The 22,300-nt window shown below is 52.5% G+C and overlaps 1 protein-coding gene across 5 annotated transcripts in view; it reads left to right on the top strand.

The window, feature by feature from the left end:
• Positions 1 to 22,300, top strand: part of KIRREL3 (kirre like nephrin family adhesion molecule 3) — a 532,532-nt gene that overhangs the window by 435,348 nt on the left and 74,884 nt on the right. For all 5 annotated transcript variants that reach the window (XM_032868882.1, XM_032868885.1, XM_032868883.1 and 2 more), the window contains exons 4-5: positions 5,422 to 5,571; positions 10,100 to 10,249. In XM_032868882.1, coding sequence (XP_032724773.1) covers positions 5,422 to 5,571; positions 10,100 to 10,249 — 300 coding nt within the window. The remainder of the gene's footprint in view (positions 1 to 5,421; positions 5,572 to 10,099; positions 10,250 to 22,300) is intronic.

Raw genomic sequence — 22,300 nt, 5'->3', positions numbered from 1 at the left:
CTGCTGGGCCTGATGTCCACCCCCCCCCCACACCACTCAGTGCCCTGGGACCCTGGGACAGACTCATCCTCGCAGGGGTCTGATGGGGCACCTGTCACACAGGACTGACTGTGAAAAGCATTTGGTCAAGTAACCCACGTAAAGCTCTAAACGCTACGTGCAATGAAAGTTACCTATTATTAATTCTACAACAATAAAGTATTATTTGTGATATATAGCTAGTTCTATATATTCATATAACAACACAGCTATATAGGTAATGACTATTTAGACAATACCCATAATTATTATACCTCTTTTCGTTCCTACTCCCCACGGTGGCCAGTACTGGACTGCGCCCTGAACCCTAGCTCAGTGTTGTTGACCAGCAGCTGGCAGGGGCCATGTACACTTTGAGAAAAGAACCAAGAAACTGCTTTTCACTCCAAAGATCCCCTGATTCTCTTTAGATGGTCTGAGGACCATGGGTTGGTGGGGTTAAATAGAGGGAGTCCTGGTTTGTGGATAAAAATCTGAGTCTAAGGGCGCCTGGGTGGCTCAGCGGGTTAAGCCTCTGCCTTCAGCTCAGGTCATGGTCTCAGGGTCCAGGGATCGAGCCCCGCATCGGGCTCTCTGCTCAGCAGGGAGCCTGCTTCTCCCTCTCTCTCTGCCTGCCTCTCTGCCTGCTTGTGATCTCTCTCTGTCAAATAAATAAATTAAAAAAAAAAATCCGAGTCTAGACCCTTAATTCAATAACCAATATGGGATAGTGACAAGAAAACAGCGTTTGCAACCGGAGACATTTGAGTCTATTGTACCTGTGGGTACAATACACACCACTGTGTGACCTTAAGTTACACTTGGGCTAACTGGGTGACCTTGAGCCTGTCACTTTATTTCTGGGAGCTCAGCTCATCTGTGAAATGTGGTAGTAACACCTGATTAACACTGTAGTTCTATTCAGACTTGGTTAAAGTGGGTCTTCCATGAATAACCCAGTTATTTTTATCCGATAAAGCCTGACTCCTCAAGACTCTGACCCTTTGCCTTCATTTCTCACCTCGTTCCTATGTGGTGTGCTCGGCACAATATCTCCCTAATCAGTAGTTTAAAACATAAAAACAGTTTTGCTTCGTGACCGCAGATCTCAGGGGACAAACAGAGTAGGTCACAAGTCAAGTTTATTCAGCCACAAGGTCACAAGTCAAGTTTATTCAGTGAGTATGCACTAGATCAGGTGCCGAGAATATAAGACGAAAAAGACGGCCGTGGTTCCTGCCCTCAGTTTACCCTCTATTTCTCACTTACCTTTGTTCCTTTGGCATCTAATATATAGTAAATGCTCAATAAAGGTTTGAAGAAATGAAGGGGGGGGGAAGATAAGGAGCAAAAGTGGGGAGGAGGGTAGAAGAGAGAAGTCAGTCACCCCTTGGTGACCGGAAGTGCCTAGAGGCACAGGCAAAGCTCTTGGAGGACAACTTGGCATTCAGTGAGGTCGGGGCTGGTTAGGGAGCCCGGAGAGAGGGGCGATTCCACAACGGTGGGACGTCAGTAACATGGGACATGTAACGCGAAGGAACGGCTGCTGAGCACCCGGGGAGAAGGCTGTCGAATTTTGGAGAAGCTCATCAGATGCTGTCTTGCAGAGCGTGGAGAGCCATGGACTACGCATCCCTTGCAAAAGGAGAGAGTGCACGAGGAAAGCGGTGGTTTAGGAAGAAGAGTCAGGGTTGGACCCAAAGGCATTCGCAGGCTGTCGAAAGAACCTAGGCAGAGGTGGGGAGGGCCCAGACTTCGGGTTGCAGAGGTGGGAATGGAGGAGGAAAGGGTGGGTCTGAGAGGTGCTCTGGAGGAGGGGCTGGGCCACACTTGGTGATGGAGACAGACTGAAAATAAAGGAGGAAAGGGAGGTCGCACTGACTGCCAGGCTTTGCAGCAGGAGAACGTCAGTGGGCACAATGGGAAACTGAAGCGGAGAACTCGGGATGGACGGCTCGAGGTGTGCGAGTGGGCACAGCACACACTCTGTGTCCCGAGAAGAGTTGTGTGGGTGTGTGGTTGTACAGACGTTCACTCCTGGAGGGAAGGACCACGTCATACCCATCTGTTCCCCACAGCACAGGGCAAGATGGCAGGTCGCAGTCAACAGTGTTCTCAAGGAGCTTCCTGTCAACCTACCTTAATGCCTAGGGGGTTCTAGAAAAGATCCTGGGCTCACTCACTTCCTGGGAGCAGGAAAGACAGGGAAAAGAAACCAGCTGTGAGGGAACAGATGAGAGCATTTTCTGGCCAAGAAACTATACCTGCGGACGCACGCTGTGTTCCTAGGGCCTCTGAAGCCCGAAGGAGAAGACTCAAGGTGTGTCCTCTGGGTGAAAAGACAGCGTGCCCGACCCTCCACCGCCCCTCCTCCCACAGCAGAGTGACTTTTATCGACTCTAGACAGTGACCCTCAGCTTGTGATTCTATTTGAAAAAGCGTCTCATTGATTTGAAAGAAAAAGTATTTCTAGTGGCATGTATTTAATGCACAGAAATTAAAATCAGATTGAAAAAGAAATTGTCAGAGCACCCATCATCCCCTCCCCAAAAAAATGGGTAATGTCATTTGGGTGGTTTTGTTGAGACTGTCCAGTGTTATCTCTCTCTGCTCCCCGCAACCCCAACCCAACCCAAGAGACATTCTTTCCATAGAAAAGCCTGAAGGGGTCCAAAAAGACCCAATGTGGGAGCCGAAAGCTCTCTGAAGCCTGCTGGGATGGATCGGACCATCCTCCCCCTCCCCCTCTCCACACCCCGCCCCCCTCCCCTGTCCCTTCAGGCTGCTCTCTGTGGGCTCAGGGCTTACTGGGGGGATCTCATGGTTGCCCCAATGCCTGGCCCTGAGACACGGTCCAGAGTGAGCTAGTGAGCTCTCTCTGTCCTCCTCCACAGAGGATCTTGGCTTTCCTGCACCAACCAGGGCTCACCCCCCACCAACACGCGGCAACCGCAACCCCTCGGGATGCTCCCTGTACCTCAGCTCTCTGTTACCTTCACCCACATCTGAGGAAGCGGTACTGGGGGTGGGCGGAGGAGGGAACACCTCCCGCAGCAGGGTCCACACCACTGGCTTGCAGCCTTCTCGTTACCGCTGACAACCTGCTAATTCTCTCTGATAACACAATCTTTGACAGCCATTGCGGCTGTCTTGACACTGTCCTTGCAAGAAAGATTTTGAGATAAAAGAAGGAGTTGTGAAATCATCATTGAGCTGGGAGAAAAGAGCCTCAGAAAGGAGTGCCCCCCACAGCTTTCTCCCTCCCCCTGTCTTCCCTCCCCTCCCCTCCTCCTTGCCCTCTTTCCCTTCCCGGCCCCTTCTTCCAGCCTCTCCGGCACCCTCCTCACATCCCTCCATCCTCTGGCTCCTTCTCCAGAACCCCCCCACCCCACTTTTCCTTTCTCTTCTCTCTCCTCCTCCTCCTTCTCCCTCTCTTGTTTTGGTGCCAGAAACAGTCTAATTACAACAGAGAACTTGAAGAGCCTGAGAGGAAAAAAATAAATAAATTAACCCACCACAGATAACTGATTAAAATGTCCTATGAAATCTAATTTGTAAAGCTCAAATCAGAATAAAAAGTGTTACTCCCACAATTCAGGGCCAATTTGATTTTTAATGAGACCCCTCAGAGACCCAGCCAAAATCTCATCAGGCTGCAACCGCGGCTACCTTCCCACCTGCCACAGGCTCTCTGAGGCGCCCCCCACGTCTGCTCCTGGGGACCCCCACCACCAGGCCTGCCATTCTGGCCCACTTCCCTCAGCTTCTTTATATGTCCACCACTCCCTTCTTCGGGCCACCTGCTGCTGAGAGCATGGCCTTACCCATGGTCTTACCCAGGTCTGAGCCTGGGCCATTGTGTCCCCAGGATGGGCAACAGCTAGTTTCCAGGACCTCTGTGGCCGTCCCTGACTCTCCCTTGTTGCAGGAAGAAGAGGCCGGGGCAGCAGCCTGTCCACCAGGACCCCCTTCCTGAGCTGTGTGTCTCTAGCTGCCGGGCAGGGTGTGGGAAAGAATGTGGGCTTAGAAGTCACAGAGAAACCCCCTTACCCCCCGCTGCCTGGTCAGACCCCAGCTCCACCACTCATTAGCTGTGTGATCTTGCATTGGTTGCTTTGCCTCTCTGGTCCTGTTTTCCTTGCTGTAACATCGGGCTATTTCTGCCTTGACATGTCACTAAACAGGTTATAGAAGGGAGGGCACGTGAAGCACTTTCTGCTGTGGGCCAGGGGTTCTGTAAATGTCAGTGTCCTCTTGTCCGTGCACCTGCGGCTTCCCAGGGACCCCGGATCACCCCCAGCCCATTCCTCAGCTTCCCCTCCAGAACCAGCGGATTTGGGCACTGCACAACTCAGTAGGGGAAAATACAGTCTATAGAGACAGAAAGTCTTATATTTTTAGCCCTTGTCTTGCCACTAGACACTTTGGGGATAATTTAGCCAACATCCAAGCCCCTGCAAACTGCACTGGGTAATGTCCTGCGGTTACGACCACTGCAAAGCTAAAGGTAGTGCATACGCGAGACTGGCTCGGTCACGATCAAGCACGGCCCCTCTTAGTATTTGCCACTTCCTTGGGCCCCATTTCCTCCTCCAGAAAGTGGGGATCAAAACAGTACCTACCTCATAGGTTGTTATGAGGGTGAAAAGGTTAATGAGCTAATATTTTTAAATCTTAGAACAGTGGCCGAGACGTGATACATACCGGGGGTGTGTCTGGGTCACACCGATGAGCGGGCTGGCTTGGATGGCTCGGGGCCATCTCGCTCCCAGGGGTGCATGGGAGAGCTTGGGGTCACACCCGTGACCTTCTCCCAGGTGGTAGGGAAGCCGGAGCTGGGGCTGCCACCAGAAAAATAGGGGCAAAGCAGATACCCCTGCACTTGCTGGGCCACACTATACCAGCCTGGGAACCACCAAAACAATAATGTTTTCCCTGAATTCTTGGGTTTTTAACCAAAGCGCTCTACTCCCTGTCCCCAATTTGCCTTCTTGAGGCACACCGCCACAGGATGCCCGCTGCTGGAGGGCTCTCTCCTGCTTCTGCTCTGTAGTGGGAGGAGGGGCAAGCCAGCAGCAGCAAGTGGAAAGTGGCAGAGCCAGTCCCAAGGGCGGCGGGCTCGGCCTCTTTGGGGGCTGGAGGAGGCTGGGTCACTATGTGTGTGTACTAAGGACTGATGAATGGGGCGGCTGAGCTTCGAGCCAGCTGCTAGAAGCAGGGAATTAAGCTGGGGGCAGATAGGAAGCTGTTGCTGGGCCCCAGGCGGGAAGTAAGATTCAGGGGCCTGGGGGGCATTGGGGGTGCTTCTCCCCTGGGCCAGCCTCTGCTCTGCTTCTTAACTGGGGAAGCCTCCAGACACTGCTCCCTGCGGGTAACTGACCACTGTGCTTGTTTCCTTCCCAGGCCAAGTGTACTCCTTCAGCCAGCAACCCCAGGACCAGGCCGTGGTGTCAGGCCAGCCAGTGACTCTGCTGTGCGCCATTCCCGAATACGATGGCTTTGTCCTGTGGATCAAAGACGGCTTGGCTCTGGGTGTGGGCAGGGACCTCTCAAGTGAGTACCCCCAGACCTCCCCAGGAAGGCCTGGACCCCTTCCCTGCCTGACCCAGCTACCCTCCTCAGGAACCCCACCTTCATCGGCATTTGGAGATTAAATCTCCAGATTTCACTGTGCATCCCCCCTGGGGCAGAGTCAAGGTGGGCTAGCTCTGGGTCCAGGACCCATAGGACTCTGAGAGCCCTTCCAACCACCGGTAATGAATTATCCATAAACCCTCAAATCCGGTGGCCAAACCCGAACAGGGTGGCCCTGAGGGATCTCTTCAAGAAAGTCAAACACAATTCAGGTAAAGTCAGATGCCTACAAGAAACGTGTTCCCTTTTCTTGGCCCAGAATGTATCCCCCACTTAAGTCATCGCCTGGTTCTTCCCGGGTTTCCATCCACTAAAGGGAGCCAAAGAAATTGAACTCTCACAGAGGAACCAAGTTGGTTTTACGGGTTACCGTGGGAGGGAAGAAAAGAAAAGGAGCCCACCCAGGCTGGTTTTGAGCAAGGATGTCCCAGTAGGCTCCCGTCACTTGCAGCTGAGCTCCCCCAGTTGGCGCGACGTCCTCTCATCTGTTAACCGTGGTGAATGTCAGCCCTTAAGCTCATACAGATGTCTTTCTGATCCATCCTCTCCCCGGAGAGACAAAAGAATAGACTCAGCCACCCGGTCACTCACCCATCAGCAAATATTATTCTCCCCTGGGGAGGTGGGCATGCGACTGCTCTCGAGGCTTAGCATAACCTGGAAAATTCGGGATCCAGGTGTCCCCGCCATTGGGGAATGGCTGAGGGTAGAAGAGGAGAAAAAATATATATGTATGTATTCAACTGAGAAGTCTCTTTGCTTCTCTCATGGTGTATAGCTGTAAGAAAATAAAAATCGAAGTGCACTCAGGAACATGATGGTTGGGAAATTAATATTTTAAAATGTGAGTTATGTCTTGCCAAAAATGTATATTGAAACATTATAGCCATGGTCAATAGCATCCCCGGGTTTGAGTGCTCCAGCCCCGCTGAGCATGGATAAAATACACAATAATATCTCCAAAATATACTGTGCTGCCATAAAATTTAAGTATTATGGGAACCAGCCAATTTCAGGGGCTCTGAACTTCCTTACCCTAGAGAAACTGGGGGAATGATCTCACCCTCCCAAAAGAGCATCACTCAAGCTCTGCGTGGCTTTGAGCTTGGACCAGGATCTTTGCTAGCTAAGGAGGTGCTCTGGGTTCCTGGTCAGTGGTTTGCAGCCTCCAGGCAGGGACTGGGGTCTTTTCTGGGTTGGTGGCCAAGAGGAAGCCCCAGGTCACCATGGATGTTCATCACCACACGGATAACTGACCCTGTGGCATCCAATTCCATGAATGGCTTTCTTGGATCAGGATTGGGTCCTACTAATTACTGAGGGACAACGGGGTTCTGATTAATTGGGGTCTGTTTGCTCTCTGACTTGACCTCACTTATATAAAGAAGGTTGTCTGTCTCCTTGCAAAGCCACCGAACTCAAATTCCTAGGAAAGTGTTTTCTGTTTGATCACCGATCCCCAAAAAAGCGTCAGGAAGATAATGACAGAAACTCACATGCTCCATAAATACTGTTTGCTTACCTAACAAGAAAGAGGAAAAGGTCCCGATTTCACTCAGCAGGTATTCACACAGCACTCGATAATGGCACAGGTTTCCCCTTGGGGAAACTGAGGCCCAGAATTGTTAAGACTCTAACCTGCCACAGTTCTATCCTCTTTTGTTTTACCTTTATCCTTTTCTGTGTGACCCGGCTCAGCTGACCAGGAATCATGCCCTCACTGAAGACCTACCTACCCGTCTTTCTGTTCACCAAGGCTGGAAAACACTTTCAAAGGAAATGATTTATAAATGCATGCCCTCAGATTGATAGAACATTCTTCTTCTGAGAAGCCCAAATGATTCTCAGACATTATGTCATAAATTACAATGATCCACAGGGAGAAAAGAGGATTCCCCCCTTTATTTGACAGGTAAATGAAGTCACAGTTGAGAAAGAAATTGATTCAAACATACAACCAATCCCAATGTGTGGGACCCTGGGGGAGGGGAGAATTCTGTTAGGGATCCTAACACCCAAAAATCCTGGCACCCTGCATGTTCTCGCCTCTAAAGCAGGGACCCTTTTGGCTATCCCAACTCACCGTCATTTTTCTTTAAACCAGCATTTACAGACTCTACTCTCTGCCACTCACGTAACATGAATCGTCCCACTTAATCTTCACCGTGACTCTATAAGATACTGATATTGTCCCCATTTTGCTGATGAGGAGACGGACGCACGAAGAAGTTCAAGTAACATGCCCAAGACAACAGAGCTAGGAAGGGACAGACTGGGCATTTGAACCCGGGCACTGAGACTGTAGAACCCAGACTCCCAATAATTTTGCATCCTCTGAGCATAGCTATGAGTCATGATCCTATGGAAGGAGCTAGAACTTGCTCAGAATCAATGCCTCTGGGCCTGTGTTTTCCAAAGATCCTGCCAGTCCATGGGACAGCATTGCAGCTCGTTGCCTAATTAGGCGAATACAAACAAACCCATCACTGATGTTTTCAGCAGCTCATGAGAGCAAAATTCCTGCTGCTGATAGCTTGCAAGACAACAAAAACACAAGCTCCAGCCAAGATGCCTGCAGGAGACCAGGGACTAATCAAGGACAGCGGGATCCAGAGGCTGGGCTGGAAGGGCTGGGGGCGGACAGCCGGCTACATTGAGGGCAGCAGCGGGGAGAGGGCTGGGCAGGAACCCGTTTCCAGCCCCTCGTCCTGGTCCTGGGGAGAGCCAGCTTAACTTACCTGGGCTTCTTCCCAAAGCCCAGCAGAGGGCAGGAAGGACGGGCAGGAGGGGAGGTGGTACTCTCGGGGCTACAGCCGTCTGCCTTGTGAGCACCTTGGGCTGGGCCAGAACAGCTGTGCCAGGCGAGGCTGTTTGCACGATGGGGACGATGCTAGCCATGAAGACGTGAGCCTGAAGGGCTCAGCTGCACAGGAAGCCCCCATACTGCATACTGGGAAGGATCACAGCTGTCTTCCGGACAAGGGATGTGTGCCAGTGGCCCCTGTACTGCTCACCTGTGGGGACGCCTGCTCCACCGCTGCAAGACCCTTAGCTTACGATGTGAGGGAACTTAGAGCTCCGATATTCCATCTAGAATAGAAAGCTGCTCTGCTGTGTCCCTGACTGTGCTTGCATGCAGCTACTGATGGGGATCTCACTACCACCTCTGGCACCCTATCCCTGCTGGACCTTTCAAATTATATTAAGAATATTCTAAAGTATTTCCCCACATTAATTCTGTCACTGGTGCTAGCTCTGTCCTTGGGAACTCCTTGAACATATCTAACCTGCACTTACAGACGGGAAGCATTTGGAGAGCTATTCCATGTCCCTCTGTCTCTCTGTTTCTGTCTCTCTCTCTTTTTCTCACTGGCTTAAGCCCTAATCTTATTCTAAAAGTTCGGATAGACCAACCCCTTCTTCCTACAGCACATTTCTGAGAACTCACACTGTCCTGGGGAAGGTCTTTTAGAAAGAGGAGATGTTTGTAGCTGCTGAAGGGTGTGTGGGCCTCTGAGGAAAGAAGGGAAGAGAACAGGGAGGAAGGTCTCTGTAAGAGGCTGGTGGATGGTGGGGAGGAAAGGAGACAGAGCTCAGGTAAGGGGACGATGGGAAAGAGATCCTTCTGGAAGAAACTAAGGAGGTCTCGGGCCCAAGGGCCAGGACAGGGGATCTGCCCAGCCTGCCCAGCCACGACTTCTGTCAGTATTTACATTCACCCTCCACAGCAGCAGGAAAGTTGATTAATGATTTATAATTCTCAAATTTTTATTTATCCATTATTCATCACCAGTAGTATAAGGGCCCTACATTCCTAAGTGTCCTGAGTGCCTCATAGTCAGTGCTTAATCAGGCCCTGGGGTCTGAGGTGGGGAGGAGAAGTGACCAGAATAGGGCCCCTTCGGGTTCAAGGTGGCCAGAGGATGCCGGGCACTGTTCAGGTTTGCCTCGATTTCTACTTCCTGCCCATTCTGAACTAACCCCCCCCCCCAAAGTCATTCTTGCTTCTTTTCCAGAGATTTCTGTTTTCTTCTGTCTCTTTCTTACTCTGTCTGCTGAGAACTGCAGCCTGGGTCTCTCTGTCTCTCTGTGTGTCTCCTTATCAAAATGCATGTCTGCTTGGTAAACCACAGCGCTGAGCACACTGCTTACCAGAGTACCCACCCTGCTGTGTCTTCCCACACTCAGCATTTCCATCTCTGCTCTCTCCGTCCTCTCCCATCACAGCCTCTCCAATATTCCTAAACCTACACGCACACACACGCTGCCCAATACCCAGAGAAAGCTCTTTTTTTGTGCTCCTCACGCCGAGGTCAGGGCCCTGAGCGGTCACCTGCCATGCCAGCCTCCAAGCCCAGCCCCAGCTCGCAAGTCCCACTGTGGTGCCTGTTTGGCAGGAACGCCCCCCCGTGGCCCCGCCCCCCTGACATGCGCACTGTGTCCACAGGCTACCCACAGTACCTGGTGGTAGGGAACCACCTGTCCGGGGAGCATCACCTGAAGATCCTGCGGGCAGAGCTCCAAGATGACGCCGTGTACGAGTGCCAGGCCATCCAGGCCGCCATACGGTCTCGCCCCGCACGCCTCACCGTCCTGGGTAAGAGCTGTTGCCGCGCGGGTCGGGGAGGCAGGGGCGAGGATGCTCCGGGAAGCACCGTGCGCTCGCTTCCAGAAGGGCCTCCACACTGGGCGAAGCCTAAAGCGGTTCCGGCGGCTGCTGCCCCACTGCGTCAGGACCCACTTCCCCTGCTAAAAGGGGAAAGTGAAAGTTCCTGCCCTGGGAATCGGAGGGTACTGCTAAGCAACCTGTGACCCTGTCCAACCCCAGCGGGTTTGACTCCAGCTTAAGGTGCTAAAAGGGGCTCTAAATGCCTATTTATTCCATGAGGAAGCGTGTTCTGCACGCGTGGTGGTTGTCAGGCCGGGTGCTAGGCAGTGGAGATATGGAGGAGAGTATGACACATCCTCGATTCCGTTCCGTCTCCAACTAGGTGCTAACAAAGCATGATTTCAGCACTCCTAGGGACCACTGCTGCACCTGTTCCTTCCCCATGCTCCGCCGCTCCCTGGGAGCCCCGGCTCTCTGCTAGAGAGCTGACTGCCTACATCATTCCTAGGAAAATTCATTTTAGGCCCTTATGCCAAACCAGACCTTCGCCCCTTGGCCTTTCTTCCTCTTGGCTTCCCAGGGGCCCAGTGGCCCTAAGACACCCTCCCTGGGAGGTCTCCACTCCTCCACTCAGGCAGACCCACCTGAGGACGAGGGAGTGAGCTCGGCTCCTCTTAAAGGGCCTCCTTCCAACTTTGAGGTCATGCCCTGTCAGCTCCCTTCCAGCCAGCTGCTACTGCGGACCAGGCCCCTGAGAACCGAGCCGTACACAGAAGGCATAAGGGCAGACATGTGCGTGCACTGTAGAAACCCTCTCAAAGCCCTTCCACTTATGCTACCCCGGCTATTGGGACGCAAGACAGTGGGACAGGGATTGTTGGCCTGGATGAGAAAACTGAGGCTCAGAGATGCCAACGGCCCCAGGGTTCTCCCGGCTAGGGCTCTGGTACCAGCGCACTGCCTCCTGGGTGAGGCTCCGCCAGTCCCACAAAGGACGGGACCCAGGCAGCGGAGAGGGGAGCCTGCCTGCCTCTTGGCAGGTGCTGTGAGGCTCCGACCACAGGGTCAGCAGCTGGGGTCCTGCCTCCTTGCCTGGAGGATAAGGCACGTGGTTGCTCCTGATGAAATATTTAAGAGCGTGTCAGGTTATCTTCAGATGGACACGGCAACACGCGGGCACGTTATGCCAAGCACGGCAGGAAGCCCAGGCGGACCACTTACCAAGCTCGGGGCTTGGATTCTTGAGACTTAACTCTGGGCCGACCCCAGAACCTCCCCCTGGCCCCAGGGTCTCCTCTAGCCTGTGATTAAGGAAAGAGAAAAGCAACCGGGTCCGGCGGGGTAAATACGCTGGGACAGCTCAGTCCAGAAGGGCCCACAGAAGAGGAATCAGGGATAAGAAAGGGAGAGACAGACTCTTCACGTCTCCCAAGATGGTGGCTAGAACAGAATGGGGGTACAGCATGGTGCAGAGGTGTGGAGAAGCGCAGGAGGATTTAGCATCTAGAATTTTTCTGATTTTTGAGTATTGTGCAATGCGGGAACAGATTTGGGCATCTCCAGAGATGAACCCGTTCCCCATCCTCAGAATAATCCGCCTTCTGCTGCCTTGCTCCCACTGTAGAGGGTACCAAAGAATGCTAAGTTGAGAGGGACCTAAGCACTGCCCTCTCCTAACTTCACGCAGGACCTAGACTAGATGCACACACAGCTCGTCGTCAAGTTCTCATCCTGCTTGCTGTCTGAACTCTGCCTGTCGCACCCAACCATTCACAGCCTGCCTCCTCTCCCCTCTCACGGAGGTCACCAAGCTCAAAGTAGTCCAAATGTTGTACAGATGAGGAAATTGAGACTCCGAGAGCAAAGCCACTCATGGCTTAATGACCACTCAAAATAGACCCCAGATTTTCTAACTCCAGACCAATGCTGTCTGCATCCCTAAATGCCACCACAGTCTGCTTGGTCTAGTTGCTTAAGGGCCGGGCTGCAGAGAGCAGGGCCACAGAGTCTCACCTGGACAGACTCAGTTTCGTGTTGGGTCACATCTCAAAGTCTCCGCCATCTCCGTCTCCTGTGTCCAGACCTGGCGCAGAGCCGGTTGACATGGGGAATATGCTTTACAAGTCTGGAAGGCAGTTGAACAGGGGGAAGGGGGACCTTCTAGGGGACCCTGGCAGCTAGGCTGTGGGATTCCTGAGAGCTGGAAAAGGAGCCTGAGAAGGCATTTGTCCAGCAGCCTTTCCTAAAGTCTCCACCAACCCCACTCTTCCTAACAAACTAACCCCAGGCAAGAAAGAGCTGGCCCAGACTCTGCCTCCAGCCCCTCCTGATCACCCTGGTCCCACCCCCTGAGCTGGTCCAGCAGGTGTCCACCCCCACTTTCGCAGGTCCAGCCGACCTCCGCCAGAGGCACCCAGCCCAACTGAGTTTCTTTATGGTGCACAGCCCCACCTACTGCCCTGGAGAGAGGCCCTGTGTGCAGAAGCTGACCCAGACTTCTGGAAGGGGAGCCCTGGTCTGCTCACTGTGCTGCATAGACAGAGCAGCAGAGCGAAGAGGGGCGTTGCTACCCCGGGCAGCCAGCTTCCCAAACAAGACCCCATCTGTTTTGCTGTGACATCTCAGCCTGGGAAAATGTCCCAGCCAGTTCCCCAAGGGAGGGGCTGCCTTCCCTGTGTTCCAGGAATGAGAGAGCTTCCTAATTTAGTCTGTATTTGCCTGAGATAGATTTTTAATTAAATAAAGTAAGAGCCTGATTAGAACCTGCGGAAGATGTGAGAGCAGAATCAGATGGCATTCCAACAAAATTGCAAAGCAAACACTTTGGCTGGAACAGAGGGAGACCCGTGGGGGTCTTCCATCAAAACACCAAGTGAGGAGGGCAAATACGAGACATTATATGGCCAACAGATGTGCATTGTTAAAATATGCATCTGCCGGGAGCCTGCCTGGAGAAACCAGAGGGCCAGCTCACAGAGCCCATAGTGCTCCGGGGAGGTCATGGGGACCCAGCCCCAGCAGCCAAGCCTAGAATTGCAGACGCATTAATTAGCCTTGTGTTTCCAGCTCCCAGATGCAATCAGGCCAGGAGCAACTTAGAGCTGAGCATTTGCTACCCTGGGGGGCGGAGGGAGGGAGCTAAAGGACCAGGAGAGCAAGAAGGGGAAGGGGCAGAGCCAGGCAAAGATTCCGGGACACCCCCCACCCCTACCCGTCCAGGTTAACGGCCAGGCTGCATTCCCTCTGTGGTCCAGGGGGCCCATGCCTTGACTTGGGCCAGGCTGAGAAAGGCATTTTTCCACCTGCAGAACATCTTAAGAATCATGGCAGCCCAGAGCAGCAGACTTGGAGGCAACAGTCATGGTCCTACCATTAACCAGCTCTGTGATCTTGGCCCTGATACTCCACCTCTCTGGGTCTCAGTTTCCTCATCTGTAACATGAAGGTGATGATAAATAAGATGGTCACTAGGCACTGAAGGGCTCCCAAAACGCTGTGAACTCTACAATACGGGGTCCAGCTTGCCGCACCAAGTAGTTGAGGAAAATGGCCCTATCTCCCACCAGAACCAGAATTCACGAGGGAGACTGAGGCACAGAAAGTAACAGAGTGTTTTGTGCAGCCTCTTACTTTGAGTCTGGAGAGGGGAACCTCTCAAAGTCCTGCCCAGCCCTGGGATTCTGGACTTGGCTATGCGTGTTAACCCCAGAGTCCTCCTTCTGTCTGCAGCTTCCGTGCCTTCCGAGCCATGTCTGTGGGGATTCCGCTTAACGGGACATCCTGGGACCCCCGTGCACGTGTGCGGAGCCAGCGTTAGCAGGAAGAGTCAGGGGCTGGGAGCAGAACCCCTACAGAGCTCACTCATTGCGTGCCCTTGGGTGAGGCCCTTAGGGCTCCTGTGGGGACTCTGGTTCAACTCTCTGACCAGCACTTAATATAGGGCAAGTCCTCAACATAGGGTAGGGTTTGTTTGGTTTTTGTTTTGTTTTGTTTTTAATAAATGAGTTAGTGAATGAATGGCATTTCTCATTCCTCATCTATGAAATGGGGATAATAAAAATCAAATCTCCCAAAACTGGTGTGAGCACCAAACTAACACACACACACACACACACACGCTAAAGTGTCACACACTCTGCAGTTACAGTCACACACACGCACATGCAGACTGCGTCCTCCTCCCACTGGCGGGAACCCCAGGGTTGACAAATACCTCTACGGCCCCAGGGCCGGAGCCTTAAGGACGATACTGCATTCGATCTTGCTAACTGCCTGAAAATTTGAGAAGCAAGGAATTGGAGGACCTAGATCAGGGAGGAAATGGAAGCTAAGGTTTTGATCAATGAATATTTCCTGAACACCTACTAGGTGCCCCGCACTGAGCTCGACAAGTGAGGTTCACGGGTCAGTGAAAGGGAACACCAGCCCTGCCTTGGTGAGCCTGAGTCCTGGCAGAGAGAGCCGGTCAATCCATAGTAAACAGGTTAAACAAATGAATTGTGAGGGTCAGAAGTGGATGGTAATGACCCCTGGGGACACAGAGAAAGAAGAGCAGGGTGGGGGGGACAGGAAGTAGGCAGGGGAAGATGGCGGGTAGCGGGTTAATTATTAAAAAGGGTGTTTCCCCAGTCTTCCTCCCATTCCCCTTATCTTCCTGGCCCGTTCTAATATTAACTCTGCTGTCTTGTGGCTCCCATTGGAAACAAAGCTTTCTAAATCAACATGAATTATTTAATGATGGAGACTAAGTCAATTCAAATAAAGAGGGTGTCTTTAAAATTATGTCAAGCTCCAGACACTGAGGAGGCAAACACGGAGACGGTCCAGAAGGGTCCCTGAGTTTCCAGAGCCATGATACCCGCCCCCGCATCTCTCCACCAGAGCAGCTGGGGGGCCCGGGTTCCCTAAATGCCTGGCGCTGGCAGCAGCCCCCAATTCCTGACCCGCTCATCCTCTGTGTAGGTGTGTCCAGAGAGCGGCAGTGAACAACTTGGGTCATCCAGCAAGGGAAGGCAGAGCTGAAACACAGCCCGAGAGCACCGGCTTCTCTGGCTCTTCCAGAAACGGGTGGCAAGAAACCCAGCCACAGTCTCCATGTCAGTAAGGGACAGACCGAGCTGTTCTTCGGGGGTGAAGAGGCCCCCCCCACAGAACAAAGCCCAAGTCCCCCCCCTTTTAATTCATCTCCTTTCCCTCCAGCCCCTGCTCCAGCACCCCTTTGCTCCAGCTCACAGTTCCTTCCAATGCCCACACTTACGTGCCTTCACACCTGTGTGTTGCTGCCTGGAAGGTCCTTCCTTCCTTTCTTCCCTTGGCCGACTCTTGCTCCCCTGTCAGGAACCATCTTGGACATCACCTCCTCCAGGAAGCCTTCCCTGAATGCCACATGGCCTGGCTTTCCCATTCTGTGCTCCCTTAGCCCTCCGTCTGCACCTCAGTCACAACACTCAACTCACGATCTTGAGAGTAACCGTTTCCCTGTCTGTCTCCCCCAGTGGGTCTCTCGCCATCCTGCCCAGGACAGCCTGCAGGCACATACTGGGTGCTCAGGAATGCTCATCATAGAACTGTAGCAACCAGGCTTGGGGCAAACAAGAGGGAGTTCCCCCTCGCCGCGGGGTACGGTGCCTGGCAGACACTGAGACCCACGGCTGTGTCATATTGTGCGTGTTGTGTTTTGTCGTGTCGCGTTGTGTTGTGTTTAGAGGGGCAACGCGGCTTCGGGGTAACAGCCCAGACTCTGAAGGCCAGACGGCCTATCCTGGAAACCTAGCTGTGTCGCTTTATCCATGCCTTGACCTTGGACGAGTCCCCTGCCCTCTGTGCCCCGGTTTCTTCATATGTAAAATGGGGTGATAGTCCTCCCTGCCCTCTTAGGGTTGTAGAGAGGATTTAACAGGATAATTGATGTAAGACATTGCTCAAAACAGCGCCCGGTAAGAGGCAAGCCACAGAAGAGACTGCCGTTATTATCATACTCGTGGTGGGGGTTATTATTATTTTTGCCATGCTCAGAAGCACCGACAAGCAGCCCTTCCTTCCTGGGGGGCCAGGAAGGGGGCCCTGAAGAAGCTTTGCCATCCAGCACGCAAGGCAGAAAGACGCGAATCCTGTGGACCTCTCCCGGGCTCGCACGCCTGGGAAGACAAGCAGAATTGATTTCCTTATCTCCTGATTAAGCTTGTTTTTCTGGGCCCCGGCCTGGTCTTAGGTGCTGTATCTCATTTGTGCTGTGTGTCTGCTTCCTGCCACATTCATTACCCTGCAATCACCCCCAAATAGGGGCAGCAAACAAGCCAGAGAGGGGAGAGAGGAGCAAAGGCAGCGTCCTTATCTCCTGAAGTTCCAGATGGGAGCCGAGGTCTGAGCTATTATCCCCCTCAGCCCAACCCCCGAGCCCCCGCCCCTGACACCAGCTCCTTCCCACTCCCTTCCTGCCACTCTGCCCTTACTGGGGGCCCAGGGACAGAAGCAGAGTCTCCTCCTCCATGTCTCTTGGGGCACCATGTGCCCCTCTTGGTTTAATTTGCCTCCTGGTTTAACTCTGTGCTTACCTGCTTGGGCAGGTTATAAGGTGAGCGTGGTCTGAGGGCATTGAATTACCTTAAGGTGACCAATAGTCCCTGTCTTCTAAATTACATTATAATATAATATAATAATATTTATTTTAATTAACTTATTTATTTTATTATTATATAATGATATTAATATTATTAATGATATTAATTATATTAATATACTAATAAAGTATCATTGTGTGATTATATTTATATTATTATATTATATTATATTGAGGGTAGTTAGCCATATGACCTCCCTGAGTAGCTGCCCAGAGCAGTAGTCGGTGGCATGTGGAGGTTGGGCAGGGCAGGAGGCAGTGATGGAGGGTCTCTCTGGAGGCTCCTGTAACCACTGGGTCAAGTACATTGACTTCAGAGCTGGGCCCTCCCTCCTGCTGCCGCCCCCCCCCCCACAGTCTCCCTGATTCTCTAATCTTCCATGGAAAGGAATGCTGCCCCCCTTCCCCGCCACCACCAGCCTGACTCCCCATCTACCTGTTCTTCATTTCAACCTCAGTGTCAGAACAAATTGCAAGGCCCTAAAGGGCTTGGGGGTCCATCAGGGATGGAGGCAAACTCAGTGCTTCCCTTTCGGGCTGTGTGTAGTGGGGGAGGGCAGGCAGGAAGTGGGGAGACCTGATGCCAGAAACACCCATGCCTGCCTTACCCTCCCTAGACCCAGCCAATGAGAAAAGAGCTAATCAGCCTATTTAAATGGTCTCGCTGCAGAAGCCCAATACTCTGCCTTGGACTGGAGGCAGCGTCCCCAGTGGCCAACCCACGGCCAGGCCCTCCTCTCTGCCTTCCAGCATCTCTTGCTTTCAACAGCAGCACAAGGGAAGGCAGGGAGGTTCTGTAGGAGCCCACTGGATCTGCTGCACAGGCAAGGCGCTCCGCCTCCAGCTCCCTGCCCCCACCACCCCGTACGGAGTTCTGCTGACCCCTCGGGGGTCCCCATCACTACATGTCTGAGGCTCCCCAAACAGCCCCATGTCCCCGAAGGGTGCCACCATCATACCCCGAGCACTGTCACGCCTCCGGGTCTAAGCAGGACAAGGGCCCCCACCTGGAGGTTGGGGGGGCAACATCATTGTCCCAGGTCTGCCACCGACATGGCAGGCCCAGGTCTTTGCCCTTGAGACCTGGGATAGTGATGCGTAACCATCTCTGGACCCTCTGTCTCTCTCTGTCTGATAAAATCAGAAGCAGGGAAGAGGAAGTGCAAGTCCACGCCTCGGTCCGGCTGTGATTTGCCTTCATTTGATGGTAGTTTGGGGGTCGGGTCTGAGGGGCACTGTTCCCATTGTTGCCTGGCTCTGAGGAGCAAGGATAATATGTTCTTCCACTGCTTTAACCAAGCGTGACCCTGGGAGACGCTGAGCAGTCTTCACTGCTCAGCAAAGGGGAGCGTGAGCTAGACTGTGGAGGGCTGCAAAACGACCTTGATCTCCTGGCATCGGCCATTTGCCGTGGAACCAGCAGCTGCATGGGAGAGGAGAGCCACCTTCCTGTAACTTCCAGGCTGCAGCTGCCCTCAGGGGGGCCCTCACCTACTTTGCCATCAGGGGGCTGCTTCCTCTGCCTTGGGCATGGCTCCCGCATGTCCCCGCAGGCCCGAAAAAGCACAGGCAAGAGCCGGCTTATGTCCGGGGGCCTTGCAGGAGTCCTGTCAGGAAACCCAGCTGGCCACATACGAGGCTCCCTGCTCGTGCATCAACCGTAGGCACACACAGACACCTCACCTCAAGGACAAATGCACGGTGTGCATGCACACACACACACACACACACTCAATTCTAAGCATGGCCGAATCATGGTGGAAAAACACAGGGACCCTCGGTCAAGAGAATCTGTCACTGTTGGGAAATGAACAAATCTTAGTAACTCAACAAAAGCACTGACCGTCCCCTCCCAGTCAGGCCCAGAAATGAACAGAGCAGGTGGGGCATGAGAGACCCAGCGTGAGACCCCGCTTTTCTACTGATTCCCCGTAATGAGAAACCAAGTGCAGTGAGAATGGGTCACAGAGACCCAGAGGGAGGGCCAGGGCCAGCAGGGTCCCACCCAGGAAGGAATCGCCTCTCTCACGACTCCAGCCTCTGGGGCACCATGGGTGTCCCGCCCAGGACGGTGGCCCAAGCCAGCCCTGGGGGAGGCCAGACCTGCTGAGCTGGGCAGGGAGACTCCAGGGGTAAAAATAGCTCGCCACTTCTCCGCTTCAGCCTCAGCCCGGGCCTGAGACGAGGGTTTCATGGCAAATTATGGATTTAAAACTAGCAATGAATCTCCATTACAGCATGAAATGAGAAAGGAAAGCACCACCAAATGAAAGCCTTCCCCGCGGCAGCCAGTGGGGCAGGGTAGGGGTGGAGTTTCAGCAGGGAGGTTCCAGATGAAGTCACTTGCACAAAGCACACCCACAGAAGCGGTGGCAGAAAGAGGGTCCCGGGAGATGGGGCAGAGGCCGGAGCCCCTGAGGAGACCCCTGCTGTCCCAGGTCATCGGAGGACACCTACGTGGCAGGGGTGTCACTTCTCTCCAGAGCAAAGATGCATGGCTATCTCAGGAGGGGGAACAGCCAGAGCTTTGTTAGTTTGGGGCTGTGTTGGGGTGCGACCCAGCTGGGAGGTCTGGCCAGAGAGGGGCATTTTGGGAACCCTGGCCCACTGCCTGGTAGTCCTCCCCTTAAGATAATGGACCATCAGGATACAGGTCTCCTTCCAGCCCCAGGGAATTCCAGGAGCCCCCTTTGAACCGTCACATTGTCCCAGGGCCCCCAGCATCAGGGAGGGGCCTGCACAAGGAACCGAAGGCTTCCTGACAGCCCCCCCACACCCTGTTTCCCAGATACGCCTGGGGAGCCAGGGTCTCTGGACCCACAGCATCCGTTTTCCATCCCATTAAGTCTCATTATCAGAGGACTGCCTGCTGCTTGTTTCCCCCTCGCTCCAGGCCTCGTCATGATTCTGTCCAGTCAGAGGGTGTTTTCCTAAGTGGGAGTGTGCTAGGCGCCCAGAAACCCATGCAGGTGCTTCCGTTTTACCAAAGTAAGTACCTGAGCCCCGCAGCCCAAGAAGGCTGGCTTCCAAAAGAGTGTCACGTTTTCACAAGTCGATCAGGTGTTTGTAAATGTTTATGGAAAGGAGGAACTTTCCATGTGTAAATATGTCAGGAACCGTGTTAGCGGCTGAAGAATCACCCGGTGCCTGCCAGGAACACCATAGCAGCCTGGAGGGGCGGGGGTGGGAAGCAAGAAGCAGAAGGGCAAGCCCATGGCCACACAGCCATCCCGCTGGAAGAGCTGCACCTCCCAGACACACCTCTTCCTTCCTGCTCTGCTCGCTCCCTGTCTCTCCTCACAAAGAGATGGACACACACTCGTTCCCTAGGATGATGGAAAGAACTCATCTTGCAAATGGCTAGGAGACGAGAGGAGAGGGGAGGGGAGGGGAGGAAAGGAAATAGACTAGAGCCTGAACAATACATGGGAAGGAAAACGCATCTTCTCGGACTGGGAAAGTTGGGCTCTAACAAAGGGGCACCTGGGAAGACCCTGGCTCTCTTCCAGCCCTGGCCCCAAATACCAAGTTGGCCTGGGCAATGGTTCTCCTGAAGACTGAAACCTAACCTTGATTTAGAGAATCAGAACTGGAGGGAATCCACCAAACAAGGCTTCTTCACTTCATTTTTTCAGCACGGGTCTGGGCACTTTCCATGTGTCAGATACTGTTCTAGGCACCAGAAATATACATCAGTGTGTGGCCCGATAGATTATGAACAGAGCAAAATCTCCTGCCTTTGTGGAACATATTTTCCTGCAGAGGGAATTAGACAATAAACAATAAACATTGCAAGAATGTTATAGTCTGTTAGAAGGCGGTAAGTGCTCTTAAAGTAGAGCAGAGTATAAGGAGTTGGGTTTCTTAAGAGAGGACAAGTTGAGCAGACAGGGGGGACCTCCCAGGGGAGCTGAACTTTTTTTCATCTTCCCATTTATTTTTTAATAAATGAGAAAGAGGGGGGAAGCAGGCTTCCTGCTGAGCAGAGAGCCCAATGCAGGACTAGGTCCCAGGACCCTGAGATCATGACCCAAGCTAAAGGCAGAGGCTTAACCCACTGAGCCACCCAGGTGCCCTTTTAACAGCTTTCTTGAGGTATAATTTACATACCATTAAGTTCAACCATTTTAAGTGTATAGTTCAATGATTTTTAGTAAATGAAGGGAGTTGGGTGGCCAGCACCCAATATTAATATGAGGCCATTTCCATCACCCTAAAAAGATCGCTTGTCGATCTCCGTCCCACCCTCAGTCCGAGGAACCACTGATCCTCCTTCTGTCTCTATGGACTTGCCTTTTCTGGACATTTCATGTAAATAGATCCATACAATATGTGATCTTCCCATCTGGCTCCTTTCACTCAGCATAGTACTTTTGAGATTGGCTTATGTGGTTGCATGTACCCATAGTTCATTTCTTTCTGTTGCTTTTTATTGATAAATACTTTGTTTATCCATTCATAACTTGATGGACATTTGGATGGTTCCAGTTTTCAGGCTATCGTGAATAATGCTGCTAAGAACATTCATATACAAGTCTATGTGTGGGTATATGTTTTCATTTTTCTGGGAGGGGGAAAGAGAGCAGGGGAAGGGACAGAGAGAGAGAATCTTTAAGCAGATTCCCTGCTGAGCACGGACCCCCCCCCCAAGGGGGGGCTTGATTTCACGACCCTGAGATCATAACCTGAGCCAAAATCAAGAGTCGGCCACGTAACTGAGCCACCCAGGTGCCCTGTTTTCATTTTTCTTGGGTCAGTTCCTAGGAGTAGAACAACTAGCTCATGTAGAAAGCTTATGCCTAACTTTTTTAAAAAGTGTCAAACTCTTTACCAAAGTGGCTGCATCATTTATTTCATTCTGACCAACAATTTATGAGCATTCCAGTTTCTGTATATCCTCATCAATACCCGTTACCAGTTAGCTCTTTATTATGGTAATTCTGGAAAGTTTCAGGTGGTATCCCATCGTGGTTTTGATTCCCTTCCTTTTTTTTTTTAATTTTTTTAAGATTTTATTTATTATTTGACAGAGAGAGAGAGAGATCACAAGTAGGCAGAGAGGCAGGCGGTGGGGGCGGGAAGCAGGCTCCCCACGGAGCAGAGAGCCTGATCCGGGGCTCGATCCCAGGACCCTGAGATCATGACCTGAGCCAAAGGCAGAAGCTTAACCCACTGAGCCACCCAGGTGCCCCTTGATTCCCTTCTAATGACTCCCGATGTTGAGCATCTTGTGATGTGATCAATTGATATTATCAATTTCTTTAAGATTTATTTATTTATTTTAGAGAGGGAGAGAGAGCACATGCACGAGTGGGAGAGGGGCAGAGGGAGAGAGAGAATTTTAAGCAGACTCCATGCCCAGTGTGGATCCCTATGTGGGGCTCAATCCCATGACCCTGAGATCATGATCTGAGCCAAAA

Source organism: Lontra canadensis, unplaced genomic scaffold (assembly GCF_010015895.1).
Source record: "Lontra canadensis isolate GAN:19392208 unplaced genomic scaffold, GSC_riverotter_1.0 scaffold36, whole genome shotgun sequence".
Taxonomy (NCBI): Eukaryota; Metazoa; Chordata; class Mammalia; order Carnivora; family Mustelidae; genus Lontra; species Lontra canadensis.
The sequence above is the reverse complement of the archived record's forward strand: the minus strand, read 5'-3'. Positions and strand labels throughout refer to the sequence as shown.